This window comes from Ranitomeya variabilis, chromosome 1 (assembly GCF_051348905.1).
Source record: "Ranitomeya variabilis isolate aRanVar5 chromosome 1, aRanVar5.hap1, whole genome shotgun sequence".
NCBI lineage: Eukaryota > Metazoa > Chordata > Amphibia > Anura > Dendrobatidae > Ranitomeya > Ranitomeya variabilis.
The window spans coordinates 31,245,966-31,263,164 of NC_135232.1; the positions used below are offsets into that span (position 1 = coordinate 31,245,966).

At 46.4% G+C, this 17,199-nt stretch overlaps 1 protein-coding gene across 3 annotated transcripts in view; it reads left to right on the top strand.

Moving 5' to 3' along the window:
• C1QTNF3 (C1q and TNF related 3) overlaps window positions 1–17,199 on the top strand; it is a 93,869-nt gene that overhangs the window by 35,378 nt on the left and 41,292 nt on the right. For all 3 annotated transcript variants that reach the window (XM_077280715.1, XM_077280717.1, XM_077280716.1), the window contains exon 3: window positions 1,006–1,160. In XM_077280715.1, coding sequence (XP_077136830.1) covers window positions 1,006–1,160 — 155 coding nt within the window. The remainder of the gene's footprint in view (window positions 1–1,005; window positions 1,161–17,199) is intronic.

A 17,199-nucleotide genomic window follows, 5' to 3' on the forward strand; every position in this document is an offset into this window, starting at 1 on the left:
GGTGTGAGTGCAAAATGAGAGGAGTGAGGGAAAATAGTGGAGTGATTGGAAAATGACAGATGTGAGGTCAAAATGACAAGTGTTAGGGGGGAATGAGTGGAGTGAGGGGGAGAATAAGAGGAGTGAGGGAGAAAATGAGAGATGTGAGGGGGAAAATGAGAGATATATATATATATATTGCATGCAGAATCAACAAATAGGCATTTGCATGAAAACTACAGAACGCAAACATTTCTGGAGGAAATGATAATGCCGTAATGTGAGGGCATCCATATATGTAACAGAAGTGTCAATCACCTACAGCATATGCTTCCTACATGTGACGTGTGCAGTGATTTCCCTAGATGCTGAGCATGAAAAGAATCCATTTATTCACCAGTGTTGTTAGGCAGTTTATTTGTATTCCTGCCTGAGATGGTAAATCTGTTGTACAGGATTAAAAATATAGTTTGTTTTTTTCTATATACAACAAATTATAATATTTTGTCCTCCTGCAGTCACCACTAGAGGGCGCTGAATGACAGTTATATAAATATCCCTTCAGTGAGCTCCCACTAGTGGTGGTTGTAGGGAGATATAATGTTATCCCTTGACTATGGGCATTTAAAAGGGAACAGAGGATTTTGATTTGGGTCACAAACAATACATTTTGACAGGATGACACTAAGGAGGAATTGTCAATACTCTACTGCAATGATGAGCTCCAGAATTGCCAGTATTATTGTCATAAAGGAGGTGGTAAATATAGGAAATCAGTAAGGCGCAGCTTCAGTCAATAGTTACTGAATAGGAAGTGATGTCAGAGAAAGGGGTGTGGCTTGGGCAACCTCTGCTGCACAACACAGTCAACTGCAGCGGTAGTTATTATTCCCACTGCTGCAATGTACATCAAAATAAAACATGTCTGGTCTTGGCATGTTACTCCACCCTAGTAGCTTCATTTTACTAACTATATATAAAAGTTTCAATTTCTTATAAATCTTTCCTTTTGCATGTAATGTTTAGGAAATCATGGAAATAATGGCAACAATGGAGCAACTGGGCAAGAAGGAACAAAGGGTGATAAAGGGGACAAAGGAGACATAGGTCCAAGAGGAGAAAGGGGGAACTCAGGCCTCAGAGGAGAAAAAGGCTACCCAGGCGTTCCTCCAGAGCTTCAGGTAAGAGTATGACATCACTTAAAGGGGTTTGTCCACTTTTTTCTTTTCCCCAAACGTGATTTTCATACTAAATGTCTATGTATTTAACTTAATAATCAGCTCACTTTTATAATGAACTAGAATTAAACATTTCCTACCATTCCTGCTCTGCTATAACTTCCTGTCTGCTTTTTTTTATTACTTTCCATTTACATTATCAGAGATCTGGGGTTGCAGTCACTGCTATAGCTGCTGTCCTCGCCTTCAAATGAAGCATCATCAAGGACATCTGTTTTGTAGGCAGATCTCTGCTCCCTGTGTCTTGTTATTTCCAATTCACACTGACAGTGCGCTCTCGTCGGCTCGTAACTTCCCTTTAGAGCCGACGATGGAGCGCACTGTCACTATGTATTCAAAAGAATAATAGCACTGTGAGCAGGAAGCTCTTACTGAGCATGCTCAGTAGAACAGGGATTAGCCCAGCCCCTGAAATGGAGGTCACAGATGAAGCTTCAGGGTGGGAAAAGCAGCAGAGACTGCAGCCCCAGCCCCATGATGATGTCCTGTTTGGGTATCACCACATACACTGGGAATTCTCAAAGAAAACGTCATTGGAATTTAAAAAAAAAGAAGTAGAGAATTAGAGTAGAAAGGGGAGAGGGGACAATGGGAATTTTTAATTGAAGTATATTATGAATGAGATTAGATTATTAAATTAAATAATGATTTAACATGTAATTCACCTTTGGATCCAGGCATTCTCTTTAAATGCTTTTTTTTTTGGCCAATTTCCATTTTTGTGCTTTTGTCTTTTTACTCCCCTTCTTTTCAGAGCGATAACTCTTATTTTTCTGTCCACATAGACATATGAGGGCTTGTTTTTTGCAGGATGACTTGTACTTTTGAATGACACCATTCATTTTACCACACAGTGTACTGGGAAACTGGGACAAAAAATCCAAGTGCGACGAAAACAGCAATTCTGATATTGTTTTTTGAGAATTTCTTTTTTGTCACACGTTATGTAGTTAGAACTACTTCACAATATAATTCTCCTCATCATAATGATTGCAGCGATACCAAACATGTACAGTTTTTAAATTTATTTTAGTGATGAAAAATAAAATAAAAAATATTAAAAAAAAATGTTTTTGCTCGTGTTACCATTTTCTGGGACTTTTCAGTCGATGGAGCTGTTTGAGGGCTTATTTTTTGAGGGGTGAGAAGACGTTTCTATTGATACCATTTTGGGATAGATAAGACAATTCAATCACTTTTAGCAGCATATTTGCGGTATTGCCGTGTGGCAAAAAAAAACCCTGCAATTTGGGTTTTCTGTTTATGGCATTAAACGATCGGGTTAATTGTTTTTATATTTTGATAGATTTTACTTTTTGGATGTGGCAATACCACATACTGTAATGCGGGTAAAATAAGTATTGAAGACATCACCTATTTTCGAACTAAATCTATTTCTAAAGGTTCTATTGACATGAAATTCTCACCAGATGTCGGTAACAACTCATCTAATCCAAACAGGCAAACAAATCACCATAGCTGTCCATAAATTATGTGTAATAATTAGAAACTAGAATGCATGGTCCCATCATCCCCATCCTGGTATGCATGACTCCTCATCCCTATCCCGGTATGCATGTTCTCCTCATCCCTATCCTGGTGTGCATGGCTCCTCATCCCTATCCTGGTATGCATGGTCCCCTCACCCCTAACATGATATGCATGACACCCTCATCCATATCCTTGTATGCACGGCACCCTCATCCCTATCCTGGTATGCATGTTCTCCTCATCCCTATCCTGGTGTGCATGGCTCCTCATCCCTATCCTGGTATGCATGGTCCCCTCACCCCTAACATGATATGCATTGCACCCTCATCCATATCCTTGTATGCATGGCAGCCTCATCCCTATCCTGGTATGCATGGCTCCCATCAAAAAAGCATAAAAAAATCCTACTTACCCTCCCTGCGCTCCTTCGCTGCGCCTTGTTCCGGTGCCAGCAGCTGCTTTATTCTTGTAAGCAGCGCCCGGCAAGGACATCATGCACTGCTTACAAGCAGAGCACAGCTGCTGGAATACTCACTGCTCCCTACGCCAGGACTATGTGCGTGGAGGGCAATGAGTATTCATTGCTATTAAGTAGCGCGCAAAGTATCAGCCGCAACCGCCATGCGGTTATGTGTTCCCACTACTCAAGGGAATGAATATTCACCTCTCTCCACAACTATGGGAGTGGAGAGAGGTGAATATTCAATTCTCTTAAGAAGTGGGGATAAGTTACCACCCGGCGGCTGCTGGAAGTCGGCAGCTGCGACTGACACTGTTACAGCGCAGTGAATATTCATTTCTCTTTAGCAATGGGCACAGACGTTAGCCACAGCAGATGGCTCCTGCCTCCTGTGACCCGCTTCTCCGCCACTTCTGCTCCCCCTCCATGTCCTGGAACAATGACTTGAGTATAAGTCGAGGGGGGTGTTCTCAGCACAAAAAAATATGCTGAAAAAACTCGGCTTATACTCGAGTATATACAGTAATTAATTAGCATTTTATTGAATGAAGTATTTCATACAAAAAAATATAGAACTTAATATTTGGTAGAGAAACCTTTGTTTGCAATTACAGAGGTCAAACATTTCCTGTAGTTCTTGACCAAGTTTGCTCACACTACAGCAAGGATTTTGACCCCCTCCTCCATACAATCTTCTCCAGATCTTTCAGGTATCAGGGCTGTCGCTGGCAACATTAAGTCTAAGCTCCCTCCAAAGATTTTCTATTGGGTTCAGGTCTGGAGACTGGCTAGGCCACTCCTGGACCTTGAGATGATTCTTACGGAGCCACTCCTTAGTTGCCCTGGGTTTGTGTTTCAGGTCATTGTCATGCTGGAAGACCCAGCCACAACCCATCTTCGATGCTCTTACTGTGGGAAGGAGGTTGTTGTCCAAAATCTTGCAAAACATGCCCCATCCATCCTCCCTTCAATACAGTGCAATCGTTCTGTCCCCTTTGCAGAAAGCACATCCAAAGTATGATGTTACCCCACCATGTTTCACGGTTGGGATGGTGTTCTTGGGGTTGTACTCATCCTTCTTCTTCCTCCAAACATGGCAGGTGGAGTTGATACCAAAAAGTTCTAGTTTGGTCTCATCTGGATGGTCATTGGTGAACTTCAAATGGGCCTGGACTTGTGCTGGAGTGAGAAGGGGACCTTGCGTGTCCTGCCGGAATTTAATTCGAGACGGCGTAGTTTGTTACTAACGGTAATATTTGAGACTGTGGTCCCAACTCTCTTCAGGTAATTGACCAGGTCCTTCCATGTAGTTCTGCGCTGATGCCTGACCATTCTCAGAATCATCTTTACCCCACGAGGTGAGATCTTTCATGGAGCCCGAGACTGAGGAAGATTGACATTCATCTTGTGTTTCTTCCATTTTCTAATAATTGTGCCAACAGTTGATGCCTTCTCACCAAGCTGCTTGCCTATTGTCCTGTAGCCCATCCCAACCTTGTGCAGGTCTATAATTTTGTCCCTAGACAGCTCTTTGGTCTTGGCCATGGTGGAGAGATTGGAGTGTGATTGAGTATGTGGACAGGTGTCTTTTATACAGGTAACGAGTTCAAACAGGTGCAATTAATACAGGTAATGAGTGCAGAGTAGGAGGCTTCTTAAAGAAAAACTAACAGGTCTGTTAGAGCCAGAATTTTTTCTGGGTGGACAGTTTGTAAGGAGCAGGATCAGGGCTGTAGTCATGACCGAGTATTGCGATGTATCTGTTCCCTTCTCTCCACACGGTTTTGCACAGAATGACACACAGTCCACTTCAAGTTTTATAAGAACATTTTTAATAACTTCATTACACACCACATCCGTAGTTACCATAGCATTTACAGCAGATTTCACAATGCACGTTCCTTTCCTTTTCTCTGTACTCCTTTCTCTGCCACACAGCTTGTTACTGGGATGAACCATATCACACAGATCCTCAGCGTCATCTCTGTCCAGCTTTGCTTCGATTTGGCATACCCTCGTCTGTTTCGCAACAGACCTAGGTTCTTCAACTGTTGTGAAATTGGATTTTGGGCTCCCCCGGTGGCCACTGGTGGAATTGAACTGGTGTGCATCATCCTCTCTGTTCACCTGTTTCCATCAGGATGTGGGAGTCGCTATTTAGCCTTGCTCCTCTGTCACTTCCATGCCGGTCAACATTGTAATCAGAAGCCTTTCTGTGCATGTTCCTGCTGCTAGACAACTCCCAGCTAAGTTGGACTTAGTCCTTGTTTGTTTTTGCATTTTGTTCCAGTTCACAGCTGTAGTTTCGTTTCTGTGTCTGGAAAGCTCTTGTGATCTGAAATTGCCACTCTGATGTTATGAGTTAATACTAGCGTCTTAAAGTAATTTCAGGATGGTATTTTGATAGGGTTTTCAGCTGACCATGAAAGTGCCCTTTCTGTCTTCCTGCTATCTAATAAGCGGACCTCAATTTTGCTAAACCTATTTTCATACTACGTTTGTCATTTCATCTAAAATCACCGCCAATATTTGTGGGGGCCTCTGTCTGCCTTTCGGGGAAATTTCTCTAGAGGTGAGCCAGGACTATATTTTCCTCTGCCAGGATTAGTTAGTCCTCCGGCCGGCGCTGGGCGTCTAGGGATAAAACGCAGGCTACGCTACCCGGCTACTGTTAGTTGTGCGGCAGGTTTAGTTCATGGTCAGTTTAGTTTCCATCCTTCCAAGAGCTAGTTCGTATGTTTGCTGGGCTATGTTCTCTTGCCATTGAGAACCATAACAGTTTGACCGGCCTAAAAGGGTTAAATTAATTGACAGAGAAAGGAGAGAAAAGAGAAGTCTGCTGAAGATTTTTTTTATTTTTTATTTTTCTCAGTTCTGAGTGTGCTTGTAATTGAATCTCTTGCAAGTCTGCCTATATTGCAGCCTTTCTCTCTCTCTCTCCTTCTAATCCTGGAATGGCTCTGTGTTCACCTGTTTAAAATGGATATTCAGAGTTTAGCTGCAGGTTTGAATAATCTCACCACGAAAGTTCAAAACTTACAAGATTTTGTTGTTCATGTTCCTATATCTGAACCTAGAATTCCTTTGCCTGAATTTTTCTCGGGGAATAGATCTTGCTTTCAAAATTTCAAAAATAATTGCAAGTTGTTTTTGTCCCTGAAATCTCGCTCTGCTGGAGATCCTGCTCAGCAGGTCAGGATTGTGATTTCTTTGCTCCGGGGCGACCCTCAGGATTGGGCTTTTGCATTGGCTCCAGGGGATCCTGCGTTGCTCAATGTGGATGCGTTTTTTCTGGCCTTGGGGTTGCTTTATGAGGAACCTCAGTTAGAACTTCAGGCGGAAAAGGCCTTGATGTCCCTATCTCAGGGGCAAGACGAAGCTTAAATATACTGCCAGAAATTCCGTAAATGGGCTGTGCTTACTCAGTGGAATGAGTGCGCCCTGGCGGCGAATTTCAGAGAGGGTCTCTCTGATGCCATTAAGGATGTTATGGTGGGGTTCCCTGTGCCTGCGGGTCTGAATGAGTCCATGACAATGGCTATCCAGATCGATAGGCGTCTGCGGGAGCGCAAACCTGTGCACCATTTGGCGGTGTCTACTGAGAAGACGCCAGAGAATATGCAATGTGATAGAATTCTGTCCAGAAGTGAACGGCAGAATTTTAGACGAAAAAATGGGTTGTGCTTCTATTGCGGTGATTCAACTCATGTTATATCAGCATGCTCTAAGCGTACTAAGAAGCTTGATAAGTCTGTTTCAATTGGCACTTTACAGTCTAAGTTTATTCTATCTGTGACCCTGATTTGTTCTTTATCATCTATTACCGCGGATGCCTATGTCGACTCTGGCGCCGCTTTGAGTCTTATGGATTGGTCCTTTGCCAAACGCTGTGGGTATGATTTGGAGCCTCTTGAAACTCCTATACCCCTGAAGGGGATTGACTCCACCCCATTGGCTAGCAATAAACCACAATACTGGACACAAGTAACTATGCGGATTAATCCGGATCACCAGGAGATTATTCGCTTTCTTGTGCTGTATAACCTACATGATGTGTTGGTGCTTGGATTGCCATGGCTGCAATCTCATAACCCAGTCCTTGACTGGAAAGCTATGTCTGTGTTAAGCTGGGGATGTAAGGGGACGCATGGGGACGTACCTGTGGTTTCCATTTTATCATCTATTCCCTCTGAGATTCCTGAATTCTTGACTGAATATCGTGACGTTTTTGAAGAACCTAAGCTTGGTTCATTACCTCCGCACCGGGAGTGCGATTGTGCCATAGATTTGATTCCGGGTAGTAAATACCCTAAGGGTCGTTTATTTAATCTGTCTGTGCCTGAACATGCTGCTATGCGAGAATATATAAAGGAGTCCTTGGAAAAGGGACATATTCGTCCTTCGTCATCTCCCTTAGGAGCCGGTTTTTTCTTTGTGGCTAAGAAAGATGGCTCTTTGAGGCCGTGCATTGATTATCGGCTTTTGAATAAAATCACGGTTAAATATCAATATCCGTTGCCACTGCTGACTGATTTGTTTGCTCGCATAAAGGGGGCCAAGTGGTTCTCTAAGATAGATCTTCGTGGGGCGTATAATTTGGTGCGAATTAAGCAGGGGGATGAGTGGAAAACCGCATTTAATACGCCCGAGGGCCACTTTGAGTATTTGGTGATGCCTTTTGGTCTTTCAAATGCCCCTTCAGTCTTTCAGTCCTTTATGCATGACATTTTCCGTGATTATTTGGATAAATTTATGATTGTGTATCTGGATGATATTTTGATTTTTTCGGATGACTGGGACTCTCATGTCCAGCAGGTCAGGAGGGTTTTTCAGGTTTTGCGGGCTAATTCCTTGTGTGTGAAGGGTTCTAAGTGCGTTTTTGGGGTTCAAAAGATTTCCTTTTTGGGATATATTTTTTCCCCCTCTTCCATCGAGATGGATCCTGTCAAGGTTCAGGCTATTTGTGATTGGACGCAACCCTCTTCTCTTAAGAGTCTTCAGAAATTTTTGGGCTTTGCTAACTTTTATCGTCGATTTATTGCTGGTTTTTCTGATGTTGTTAAACCATTGACTGATTTGACTAAGAAGGGTGCTGATGTTGCTGATTGGTCCCCTGCTGCTGTGGAGGCCTTTCGGGAGCTTAAGCGCCGCTTTTCTTCCGCCCCTGTGTTGCGTCAGCCTGATGTTGCTCTTCCTTTTCAGGTTGAGGTCGACGCTTCTGAAATCGGAGCTGGGGCGGTTTTGTCGCAGAGAAGTTCCGATTGCTCCGTGATGAGACCTTGTGCTTTTTTCTCGCGTAAATTTTCGCCCGCCGAGCGGAATTATGATGTTGGGAATCGGGAGCTTTTGGCCATGAAGTGGGCTTTTGAGGAGTGGCGTCATTGGCTTGAGGGGGCTAGACATCAGGTGGTGGTATTGACTGACCACAAAAATCTAATTTATCTTGAGTCCGCCAGACGCCTGAATCCTAGACAGGCGCGCTGGTCGTTGTTTTTCTCTCGGTTTAATTTTGTGGTGTCCTACCTGCCGGGTTCTAAGAATGTTAAGGCGGATGCCCTTTCTAGGAGTTTTGAGCCTGACTCCCCTGGTAATTCTGAACCTACAGGTATCCTTAAGGATGGAGTGATATTGTCTGCCGTTTCTCCAGACCTGCGGCGGGCCTTGCAGGAGTTTCAGGCGGATAGACCTGATCGTTGCCCACCTGGTAGACTGTTTGTTCCTGATGATTGGACCAGTAAAGTCATTTCTGAGGTTCATTCTTCTGCGTTGGCAGGTCATCCTGGAATCTTTGGTACCAGGGATTTGGTGGCAAGGTCCTTCTGGTGGCCTTCCCTGTCTCGAGATGTGCGAGGCTTCGTGCAGTCTTGTGACGTTTGTGCTCGGGCCAAGCCTTGTTGTTCTCGGGCTAGTGGATTGTTGTTGCCCTTGCCTATCCCGAAGAGGCCCTGGACGCACATCTCGATGGATTTTATTTCGGATCTTCCTGTTTCTCAGAAGATGTCTGTCATCTGGGTGGTGTGTGATCGTTTCTCTAAGATGGTCCATTTGGTTCCCCTGCCTAAGTTGCCTTCTTCTTCCGAGTTGGTTCCTCTGTTTTTTCAAAATGTGGTCCGTTTGCATGGTATTCCGGAGAATATCGTTTCTGACAGAGGTACCCAATTCGTGTCTAGATTTTGGCGAGCATTTTGTGCTAGGATGGGCATAGATTTGTCTTTCTCGTCTGCTTTCCATCCTCAGACTAATGGCCAGACCGAGCGGACGAATCAGACCTTGGAGACATATTTGAGGTGTTTTGTGTCTGCAGATCAGGATGATTGGGTTGCTTTTTTGCCTTTAGCGGAGTTTGCCCTCAATAATCGGGCCAGTTCTGCCACCTTGGTGTCTCCCTTTTTCTGTAATTCGGGGTTTCATCCTCGATTTTCTTCTGGTCAGGTGGAATCTTCGGATTGTCCTGGAGTGGATGCTGTGGTGGAGAGGTTGCATCAGATTTGGGGGCAGGTAGTGGACAATTTGAAGTTGTCCCAGGAGAAGACTCAGCTTTTTGCCAACCGCCGGCGTCGGGTTGGTCCTCGGCTTTGTGTTGGGGACTTGGTGTGGTTGTCTTCTCGTTTTGTCCCTATGAGGGTTTCTTCTCCCAAGTTTAAGCCTCGGTTCATCGGCCCGTACAAGATATTGGAGATTCTTAACCCTGTGTCCTTCCGTTTGGACCTCCCTGCATCTTTTTCTATTCATAATGTTTTTCATCGGTCATTATTGCGCAGGTATGAGGTACCGGTTGTGCCTTCCGTTGAGCCTCCTGCTCCGGTGTTGGTTGAGGGCGAGTTGGAGTACGTTGTGGAAAAAATCTTGGACTCCCGTGTTTCCAGACGGAAACTCCAGTATCTGGTCAAATGGAAGGGATACGGTCAGGAGGATAATTCTTGGGTGACTGCCTCTGATGTTCATGCCTCCGATTTGGTCCGTGCCTTTCATAGGGCTCATCCTGATCGCCCTGGTGGTTCTGGTGAGGGTTCGGTGCCCCCTCCTTGAGGGGGGGGTACTGTTGTGAAATTGGATTTTGGGCTCCCCCGGTGGCCACTGGTGGAATTGAACTGGTGTGCATCATCCTCTCTGTTCACCTGTTTCCATCAGGATGTGGGAGTCGCTATTTAGCCTTGCTCCTCTGTCACTTCCATGCCGGTCAACATTGTAATCAGAAGCCTTTCTGTGCATGTTCCTGCTGCTAGACAACTCCCAGCTAAGTTGGACTTAGTCCTTGTTTGTTTTTGCATTTTGTTCCAGTTCACAGCTGTAGTTTCGTTTCTGTGTCTGGAAAGCTCTTGTGATCTGAAATTGCCACTCTGATGTTATGAGTTAATACTAGAGTCTTAAAGTAATTTCAGGATGGTATTTTGATAGGGTTTTCAGCTGACCATGAAAGTGCCCTTTCTGTCTTCCTGCTATCTAATAAGCGGACCTCAATTTTGCTAAACCTATTTTCATACTACGTTTGTCATTTCATCTAAAATCACCGCCAATATTTGTGGGGGCCTCTGTCTGCCTTTCGGGGAAATTTCTCTAGAGGTGAGCCAGGACTATATTTTCCTCTGCCAGGATTAGTTAGTCCTCCGGCCGGCGCTGGGCGTCTAGGGATAAAACGCAGGCTACGCTACCCGGCTACTGTTAGTTGTGCGGCAGGTTTAGTTCATGGTCAGTTTAGTTTCCATCCTTCCAAGAGCTAGTTCGTATGTTTGCTGGGCTATGTTCTCTTGCCATTGAGAACCATAACATTCAACCTTCTGAGTCAGCTGCCACAAGGTGAGCGACCTGCCCGGCTGCACTGTCCCTTGCAGTAACACAGCGTTCTCTTTATTCACACTCACTGCGTATGGGGTCCCTCTCAGCCGTTTCGCCCCAGATCTGAAGATGTCGGCCCATGCGATGAGCTGCCACATACTGGAGTGACCTTTATGTCCACTTTGTCCTGTCTCTGTTCCGAATCTGCGTTGCAAAGCCGCTGCAGCCTAATGCAGTCCTGGCCTGCTTCTATGAATGGCTGGGCTCCCACTTGTGCAACGCTGTGGGGCTACTGGGGAACCAACCTGGGCTCAGACGCCCACCTAAGCTGTAAGGGCGCCCCGGCCCCAACTGACTCTCTCCAGGAAGCTACACCTGCCTTATCCCAGTAAACCCCTCATGTTTAACTGTTTACTAACTGGTTTCACTACTTTATATTACATATACTATAACGCCCCCATGTAGTGGCCAATATTATAACTGCACTTACCCTCTTTACTAAATATATACAATAGAAAATATGTACATTGCAGCATTAATAGTTAAATACAATGGCACGTCCAATATAGAGAAAAATATAAATATATGAATATACTTATAAGGTCAAAAAGTCAATCTTGTCAATAATTAGCCTTATATATCAAAGATTTTTAAGATAAAACATAACTTTTATTCTATCTAAAAGCATACATAAACCAAACAACCGTGCTGGCTACCAACACCCTATCGTTTGTCACCTAATAAACAAATGCCTACCTGACAGCGGAGGTTGGCACCCTAAACACAAAGATACGAGAATGGCGCCCTCGCTCCTCGACGGCTATCCCTCAGTCTCCTAGATGTCCCTGTATTGCTGAGTCATATGGACACCCATTTATACAAACATGAAAGGACTGTATAGGGATTGCCATTTAGAGGACTGATAATGAGGTAGGCAAAAGAATAGAACAATGTAAGGCTCCTTATTGACACGTCCAAGATACCATAAGACGTCTAGGTAAATAAGACGTGAAAACAATATTCACAATAAGACATACTGGCGCCTTTGTATCCCCTTACAGGTGATCAAATACTTATTTCATGCAATAAAATGCAAATTAATTATGTAAAAATCCTACACTGTGATTTTCTGTTTCTTATTTTTACATTCTGTCTCTCACAGGTGAAGTGTACCAACGATAAAAATCATAGGCCTCTCCATTCTTTGTAGGTGTGAAAACTGCAAAATCGACAGCATATCCAATACTTATTTTCCCCCCACTGTGTATATACTGTATATATATATTTTAACTAATTAATTTATTTTTTCGTCAGAAAACTATTAAAGGTGTTTGTTTTTCCCAAGAAGTCATTGACCCTTGCTGTTATCTCTGTAGTTGCCAGTACTTTAATAACGCGCTCCGAGTTCTCTGAATATCTGACTATATCCTACATCCCAATAATTGAGTCCGGGAGAAAAAGGAAGGTTTCCATAGCGATGTGTCCGCATTTCTTTCTTCTTTCATTTATCTGTTCTGTGTCTTCTCGGTTCCATGTTGTCAAGGAGATTGGTTTCTTAATTCTTGTAAGAAGTTTATCGCATTTTTGTGTTTTGTTTTTATTTTTGCTTTTTTTTTTTTAAAATCTTTGACTAAATTGTAGAATAAATGAATGTTGGAATAATTCACCAATAATTAATGTGAATGAAAGGACGCCAAATTATGGAAGCGCAGGCTCGGCTAAAGCAAATATTTAACCCTGTGGCTGTCAAAAATTAATTCTCTGAATAAATCAGTTTCTACTGCAAACTAACATATTTTATAGTGTTAAAATAAGAAAAAAAATAAAACAAAACTCGCAGACTTTCAGCGTACGCAGATAGAGAAGTGTGATCCGTCACTGCACAGAACGTCTCCTCCAGAGTCCAGTGGTGGCGGCTTTACATCACTCCATCTGACGCTCAGCATTGTGCTTGGTGATATACGGCTGCATGCAGCTGCTCGGCCATGAAACTTCCGGCGGGGGCGCAGTGTTTGTGGTGATGTTAATACAAGAGGAGGTCTGGACTTTTCAGTTATGGGGTCAGCAGAGTGGTGGTGACTTTTCTGCCCTCTGCTCCTCAGCACTCGGCCCTTGCTCTGTAATGTGGCTGAGTTGCTGCGCTTCCTTCCACTTCTCATTAGTATCAGTCACAGGTGATGGGGGAAGATTTAGGAGGAAGAAATGTCATGAACGGACTTGTTACCCCGGGGGCTCCTATTACAGGACCGCGCTGGTATTAGTGAGCTCTGCACTACTAGCCATCCTGTCATATGGTAGTAAAGGCAAACGGCATGGCAGGGGGCTGGAAGATATACACGGGGAGCGAGAGGCCGGATGTTATACACTAGGGTGAGGGGCCGGATCTTATACACTGGGAGGCGAGGGGCCAGATGTTATACACCAGGGTGAAAGGCCAGATGTTATACACCAGGGTGAGGAGCCGGATGTTATACACCAGGGTGAGGGGCCGAATGTTATACACTGGGAGGCGGGGGGCCGGATCTTATACACCAGGGCGAGGGGCCGGATGTTATTCACTGGGAGACGAGGGGCCGGATGTTATACACCAGGGAGAGGGGCCGGATGTTATTCACTGGGAGGCGAGGGGCCGGATGTTATACACCAGGGAGAGGGGCCGGATGTTATTCACTGGGAGGCGAGGGGCCGGATGTTATACACCAGGGTGAGGGGCCGGATGTTATACACTGGGAGGCGAGGGGCTGGATGTTATACACCAGGGTGAGGGGTCGGATGTTATACACCAGGGCGAGGGGCCGGATGTTATACACTGGGAGGCGAGGGGCTGGATGTTATGCACCAAGGGCAATAAGGCTGGAGGAAGAACCTGATCTTCTAAGTATACTGTCATCCACCTTATGTCAGGTCGGACCAGTCAAACACTGTAAAAGACAGAAGGGTAACTTGTAGCTCCTGAGTCCCACTTCAAAATTTGTGCTGGGGGCCCCAAGTACGATCTGCACTCTATAATACTGACACCTCCTCTTGTAGCAGAGGCGCCCTTATGTCTCCTTAGACAACCGGATCTGCAGCGCCCCAGAGTCCTGGTCGTTGCAGTACTGTGGCTCCGCCACTAAGGGGAGCCATGGTGCGTTCGATGGCACTGAAGGAGTTCCTCCAATCAGGTATCACAGACACCAATATGTTTCACAGCTGGGCCTCCGGGGGGAGCTAAGGGTGCTATTCATTAGGCCACTCCCCACCATAGTGGGTAAACTGGGGGTCAGGCAGGAAGTTAGTAGAGAAAGCTGACTGGATCGAACGAAGCAACACCTAGTGAGAGAGGGTGTTGTGGAGGAAGAGACAGAAGGGTCTCTGCCAGGGGTGGGATCCTGGCAGAGGCTTGGCATTGAAAGAACGTAACGGGACCGTGCCTGCTCAGAATAGCGGCGGTGCCCTAAGAAAGGATTAGAAGCGAGATAGATTGTGCTGAGTGAGAAACGAAATCAAGCAGAAGGAGAATACCAGCAGGGGTTTTGTTGAAAGAGGCAGCACCTTGCTGAGGCGCATTACCGGTGGCCGGAACGCCGAGGGAGTGGAATAATATACAGCTTTAAGCCATACTCCAAACAGCGGCAGGACAGTCAGTCTCAGGCGGGCTGTCTACCACATATCACCTATGAAGTCTTGGGGGGCAATTGCGGGAGAGGGGCATCTCTAGGGTCCCGGAAGAACTCCAGGCCTACCTGACAAACGGGTGCCGTTCTTACTGTAACATCAGGAAGGGACGGAAGATTAGCAGAAGATCAGTTAATCGAGTTGTGAGGGAACTTAAGAAACAGACACAACAGTTGTGGGGTACTTTCCGTAAGCACAGCAGGGAAGGACTACAACACAAAGCGCTAAGAAGGAAGGCACTGATTTCCACCTGTGAGGAGAACTCTGGAAGTGCCATTGGACCGGCCGGACTTGCGCAGCCTGGTGGACCGGATTCTGGACTGAGGACCGAGAGATCTCCAGTAAAGAGGTAAAGAGACTGCAACCTGGTGTCCTCGTTATTTACCGCGACCTGCACCCCACAACTGCACCGCTACACCACCGTTAACAGCACCTATTTGCAACGGACGTCCCCCACTGACAGACAGGGCCACGGACCGGGTCTAGCCACCGTGACAACCCCAGGACTGAGACCCCAGAGGCCCGGCTCCGGGTACCCCTCGGCCCTGCGGCGGTGTGGGGGCGCTCCGCAACTTGGCGTCACGAACAGGATCTACTTAAGCCTGAAGAATCAGGTCATGTGTGCCTAGAGACTGTGATTTACTGTACTTGAACCGTACTTTATTGAAAAGACTGTGTGTTGTGCCATTTGCCGCCAAAATCTGCCGCCATTGCAGCGCTGAGGAGAGCGCAGGAAGAGAAGAGGGGCGTGGAGTGGGCGTAGACAAGTTGGAGAGCGCGAACAGCAATGGCCGCCCAGTCTAAATATTTCTGTGTGTTGAGGACGTGCCCGTCAACAGCCGAGGTCCGCCTCCTGATCCTGGCCGGAGGGTGGAGACCATGGGGACGGGGCCGCCCACGGAAGAGACCGCGGGAAGAAGACGCGGGAAAAGAACAAGAAATGGCGGCACCAGGAGCACAGCGCGGAGCTGACCCGGCCCAGTCCGAGGCCGCACAAGCTGGGACAGGCTCCGAAACGCCAACGCTGCGGGGTCTGACCCTCACCGAGCCACTGTTGGGCCGACCCCCTGTGCCACTGTCCGAAGAATGTGTGGCTGCAGCCGAGGCCCGACAGCTGGCCCGCCGCCTGAAGGCTGATGCCCGTGCCCTCACCCGGGTGGGCCAGCCCACCGAGATCAAGTTGTCTCCTGTTGCTGCTTACCCGGCCGCGGCGGAAGGTACGCTACCCGCACCGGGCCTGAAAATCATGCCGGATGCTGAGCACTTACGGCGTCTGATAGCAGCATGGCGGAGCCGGCCCCATCCTACAGAACCGGTCGACCTAGTTAGTGCTCCGGAGATCCCGCCATCACACTGGGGTGTGGTGGTGGCCTTTAATCCCCAGTGCGGAAGGGGAGTAATCCAAGAGATCGGGGAGCCGATACAGGTCCGCGTAGACCGGGAGGAGGTGGAGCCTTGCAGCGGGAGGATCGCTCGCGATCTGGAGCCAGGTGATGCCGTCACCTACACTCGTTGGAGGAGGGCTACGGGAGAGGCTGGCTGGATGGCGCGGGGCGTGCAGCGATGCATTGCCCTCCAGGCTGCTGCCGGAACACCAGAAGGAGCTGATTCAGTGGGGAAAGCAGCAGAGCCCGGCCCCGCGGAACCCCGAGAAGCCCAGCCTTGCCGTGCCCCGGAGGGACGTGTGCGTCTGCCAGTAAGGAGGACCTCCCGGCGAGGGATTTTATCACTGCTGGGACCGGAACGGCGTCCTGGCTCACCAGCGCGATCTGTTGGCCTGGTGAGACCGGATAAGAGGCCACCTTCCGCTTCACCACAGTAAGATTCTACTGTACTTTCTTATTTGTAAAATAGTTACTGTTTGTTCTTTAAGTTGCTGCTAAACCCGTCCAGGGTAAACTTTAAAAAGGTGACCCCTTTGTTGACCCGGGGTCACTATTGTTGTTTTCTTGAAGTTTTGCACAAAGTTACACAAACTGCGAAATCATGGACTGTGCATGATTTGAACTTTCTTGTAAATAGTTTGCACCTTCTTAAAGGTGCTTCCTACTGGTTTTGTTTAAAGACATTTTGCGAAGATACCATTCCGGAGCCTTTGCATGGACTGGTAGGCTGAGAAGAAGAGCTACCTCAGAAAGACTTGATCTCCTCTTAAAGGGGAGGTTAGAATTGAACTTGAAAGTGATACTGTTTTAGAACAGTAATGTCGAGATAATGCTTTGAAGAAAATGTAACTGTTTTTCATGGAAAAGTTATGTGTGTTTAATTTGTTTAAAATGTGAAACCTAGATAATGTTCTTTGAAGAGAAAGATGCAGAAAGCCCGTAGGGGTAGATGTAGAGTTCCGTTTAACTGAAAGTAAAGAAGTAATAACGAAGGTGAGGATAGAAGGTAAACCCTGCGTCCCCATAGAAAGTTAGTTCGTTACTAAGGACAGAAAGTAGACCCGTAGGGGTTAGTGAGTGAGTCCTTATAGGAGCCAAGCAGAGTGTGCTCCATGCTCTCAAATTGAAAGGAATGTTATGTCTATACTATGTATAGTAGAGAAAGGCAGTAGGCCCTGGCTGAACGGGGCGGTCCTGTAAAAGAAAGGAGAGG